At 33.3% G+C, this 4,372-nt stretch overlaps 1 protein-coding gene across 3 annotated transcripts; it reads left to right on the forward strand.

Annotated features, from left to right (window-relative positions):
• Positions 1-493: 493 nt before the first annotated feature.
• Positions 494-4,067, forward strand: zcchc10 (zinc finger, CCHC domain containing 10). Of its 3 annotated transcripts, none has more exons than XM_007562029.2 (4): positions 494-601; positions 1,316-1,477; positions 1,771-1,815; positions 3,465-4,067. In XM_007562029.2, exons 1-4 carry the CDS (start codon positions 561-563, stop codon positions 3,679-3,681), a joined length of 465 nt encoding a protein of 154 aa, XP_007562091.1. In that variant the 5' UTR covers positions 494-560; the 3' UTR covers positions 3,682-4,067. The 3 variants fall into 3 exon arrangements, with proteins under 3 accessions (XP_007562091.1, XP_007562092.1, XP_016531863.1); XM_007562030.2 differs by having other exon boundaries at positions 1,774-1,815; XM_016676377.1 differs by lacking the exon at positions 1,771-1,815.
• The last annotated feature ends 305 nt before the right edge of the window (positions 4,068-4,372 follow it).

Below are 4,372 nucleotides of genomic sequence, written 5' to 3' on the forward strand. Positions count from 1 at the left end.
CCAGCAACCCTCCTGACCCCACCAAGGGACAAGGGTGTAAAGAAAATGGATGGATGTTACAATATTTATTTAAGTTCCAACACATATTTGGATTAAGGCAAACAAAACAGCAAATAGGGCAACAACAGGACTAACAGTTCATTATTCAAAATACAGCAACATAATACAGGAAAATGTCAACTTTGTGGAGGAAATTAGACAATGTAGCATAATATGAGATAAGAAGGATATTAATATTGAACAAATTTAGAAAAAAATAAAGAAATATTTCATTTATTAAATATATTGCAGAGAATTCAGACACAAAAAGCACTTGTATTTTAATTTTTTAATTTTTTTTTAAATAAGGTTGATTACTAGAATATAAATGAAGACATTTTGAGCCATATTCCATATCATTAGGTAGCATACAACCTTTAACATTTTTTGGCAACTGCCAATGAAAAAAAAAAAAAAAAACAAGACGACGGAGGTGTCATGATGATGTTGCGACTCCAGTAGGCGCTGTTGCTGTTGTAGACTTTAAGGGTAGAAAAGAAGAAGAAGCAAAACCTGGCAACATGGCGACTCCCATGCACAGAATAATTGCGAGGAGACAAGCGTAAGTATATCCTGTATATTTGGAAGCAACAGTTAAATTGTTGTACAGTTTGTGAGCTGAGCTTTCTGTTTTTTTAACACCAACAAAATTTAGGTCGTTAGACGCCATCTTACACGTAGAAAGTCAATACTGACTACAGCAGAGAAAACGGGGAGCGCAGATCCTTCGCTGCTTCTGTTTACAAGATCATTTTTTATTTTCCGTTGGTCTTTTATTTGTGCTGAGGTGCTTATTTAATCTTATAGGTCAGATGTGGAAGTTGTATCGGGAGTAGCATGTAGTAACTGTGGCAAAGAAATATTTTTCATGGAATTTTATTTTATAGCTATACCAAACCATTACATTAATGTGAAAAAACTTATTTAAAACATGAAGATCTACAGACTTCATTCATCTTTCCAATATCAGTCAGTCAATCAGGCAAAAAAAATAATAAAATAAAATCATAAATGATACAGCTTATACAAAAAGGCCACTGATACAAATAAGATTATGCACATAGGAAAAGGATGCAAGATTTTATTATGAATTTAGCCATGTTTGCTCTTGGATAAAAAACTGTTTCTAAAACATAAATAAATGTTTCTATAAAAATAAAAAAATATATTAAAACATTTCATAAAAATTACTAATTTAAATTAAAATAATGCACATGTTCTAGTCACCTACTGTCTTATTTAAAGAATATTTGTCTTTTTTTCTCTCTGTGTACAGGGAGGCAAACAAACAACATGTGCGATGCCAGAAGTGCTTGGAGATGGGACACTGGACATATGAGTGCACCGGGAAACGAAAATATTTGCACAGACCATCAAGAACAGTTGAGATGAAGAAGAAGCTGAAGGAAAATGAAAACAAACCTCTCAGCATCACAGGGTAAGGTCTTCATCCCTTTATGCTACGAGATATTCTTCCTTTGTGCATCCACTTGTGCACTAAAAGCCTGACTGCAGAACTTTGCAGTGATCATTCTATGTAATAATTCAATAAAAGTATATAATACCCAGCAAATGTCGGAGTTTATTTTAGACCAGTGTAAGCTTTTAATATTTGGATTTGATTGCCATTTATTGATCTGTTTCAATTCCAATTCAAATGTTTTATAAAATGATACAGGCGCACACAAATATATTTTAATGCATTCCTTGTCATTGGCATTTTCCTGTTAGCAGACCAGGAGGAGAAAGCTCCATTGAAAAGAAAATCAAAAAGAAGTAAGTTTATTTTTTCTTTATTTATCTTAATTAAATTTAAGCCTATTAGGTGTTTGAAAAAGTATATGTACTCATGGATTTCATTTTTATTTATTTCCTTAAATAATTTATCTAACAGACAAACATAAAGTAAATGCAGACACCTCAATTTGCATGTAAAAGAAATACCTCAAGTCCAAATGGTCAGGTCTAAACTAGAGGGAGGAGTAAATTTGGAATTTTTTTTTCTTTTTTATGGTGAAATATTTTAGTGGCATTTGTCATTTATGTACATTAATCATACAGGAAGTGAGCAGAGAAAGAAGGGAGAAGACATGCATCAAAGGTTTAAAGGTCAGGGATTGGACTTCAGGGCTGCTGTGTAGAGCACTAAAGCCTTAGTATATAGAGAAACACACTGCACCAATATACATCAGTGATGTCTCATTTGTAATTAATGCTTCATCTTTCTGTGATTAAAAAATGTGAATGCTCATGTTCATCAGCTGACAGGTTAATTTGAGCAAGTAATGTAAAAATCTTAAATCAAATTTAAAATTTACACTTGCTTTATTGTATTGAAACATATACTCTTGCTTCTAACCTTAAATTGAAATCAAATCAACTGTTTAAAAATGTATGACTCAACAGCGCACTCTAGTGGAGAATTGTAATAATGGCAATGCTTTAAAGTTTTGGTCTGTAGGAATCTAGATTGTGATTTTTGTTCCTGCTTTCAGGAATACCAATAGAAGAAGTCATTCATGCTCTGTTTGTTTGCAATCTTCCTTTTTAATACATGTTGATGGATAAAGCAAACCATTTTTTAAGGGTTTACATTAATTCTATGTTCTGTTTTTTTTTTCCTTTAGGTCATTTAGACCTAATTGCGAATTAGTTGAAAATTGTTATGCTATTTTTGTTTATTTAGAAGCAGAACAATTACACTGGGCTAGTTAAATTAAACATGCTGTAATTTCCTCTTCAACATTTGTGTGTTCTGTATTTTGAACATGTTATGCCTCATGCAGACCTACAGCCCAAAACAACTGCTTAAAAAGATCTACTCAACATTTTCAGAATATCACACTGTTCAACATTTTTAAATGCAGAGCAAATACCGCTTTCTTTACTTTTTGATTATGTCTTTGAAAGTTTTACCTCAGTGATCTATTTTGTTATTTCTTTGCTCTTGCTGTTTGTTCATTGTGTCTCCAAACACAAGAGTCATAACATGTAGTTTGAGAAAGCTGTAAAATAATTTTCTTATATGGTTGCTGGAAAGAAGCAACACATTTCTGTGTAGGACGGTTGGTCCAGCTTTTATTTCTCTGACATAGACTGTTGTTGGCAATCTGTTCATCATCAAAACACGCATCTGACCATCAAAATGGCTGAAATAAGTCATAGTTGCATATTAGATTATTTACTAAAGACAAAATGTTTATAACTGTTTTTGTTTTATATTTTTAAAGTGATTGTAGAGTACTTTTTGTCAACTACAAATTTGTAAGAACAACTGTAACATTTAGAAAGGTTAAACTTTTTCACCGCTGTCCAGCTCTTTTTAATTTAATACGAGAGTGATAAGAGTCCATGGAACATTCCGGTGAATGTAACAGGTACAGTTACATTTCCTTCTCACTCTGCACTCTACTTCTTGCTCTCAGGGCAAAAGACTTGAGCAACGACAGCAGCAACGACTCAGATGACTCGTCCAGTGACTCATCAGACAGCAGCGACTCCTCCAGCTCCTCTTCAGACAGCGACAGCTCTTCCTCATCTTCTTCCTCCTCCTCCTCATCCCCTTCATCAGAGAGCTCAGACTCGGAAAGCAGCAGCGATTCAGATGAGGGACCTCCAAAAAAGAAGAAAAAGAAGAAATAAACATGTTGGGAATTAAAGAGAAATTTCTTGACAATACTCAGTGTTTCAAATAAATTTTCTTTTTCTAAAAGCAAACCACAGCTGGTTGAAAATTACAGCGGTGTGCTAAGGAGGGTGGGCTAGTCTTGAGCTTTGTTTCCCCTTGAGTTTTAAACGCTTTTCTGCTGTTACTTCTGCAGCTGAGACATTTTCCAATGTTTGTATTTCTAGCAAGAAAATAAACTTTAAAACCTGTCAAGAGGAACACACAATTCAAGTTCATTTTTTTTACATTTTTGTACTTAGTGTTTCCAGATGAGCAGGTTCTGTACAACCTGTCAACCTGTTTGAATAAACTTTAAGATTATAGTGTACGCTGAACAAAATAAATATTCCTACTGTAAAAATATTTTTTTTCTTACTAATAATTAAACTTGGCTTATTGTTTTTGCTTACAAAAGGTGTCTTGCAAAAGTATTCCTACCCCTGTAACCTTCTCAATTTTTTTCACATTATAACCACAAATGTCAACAAATTGTATCAGGTTTCTCTATCAAAATGCAGTCTGTAACTGTGAACGGGAGGGAAAATAACCTGATTTATTATAAATAACCTGAAAATAGAAAATGGCTTATGGCCCTTTATCAAGTCCAAATACTCCAGAGATCTAAAGTAAGATTTTTAATTAAGAAAAAATGATAGCATTGACAAT

The sequence above is a fragment of the Poecilia formosa genome, unplaced genomic scaffold (assembly GCF_000485575.1).
Source record: "Poecilia formosa unplaced genomic scaffold, Poecilia_formosa-5.1.2 Scaffold133, whole genome shotgun sequence".
Lineage (NCBI taxonomy): Eukaryota > Metazoa > Chordata > Actinopteri > Cyprinodontiformes > Poeciliidae > Poecilia > Poecilia formosa.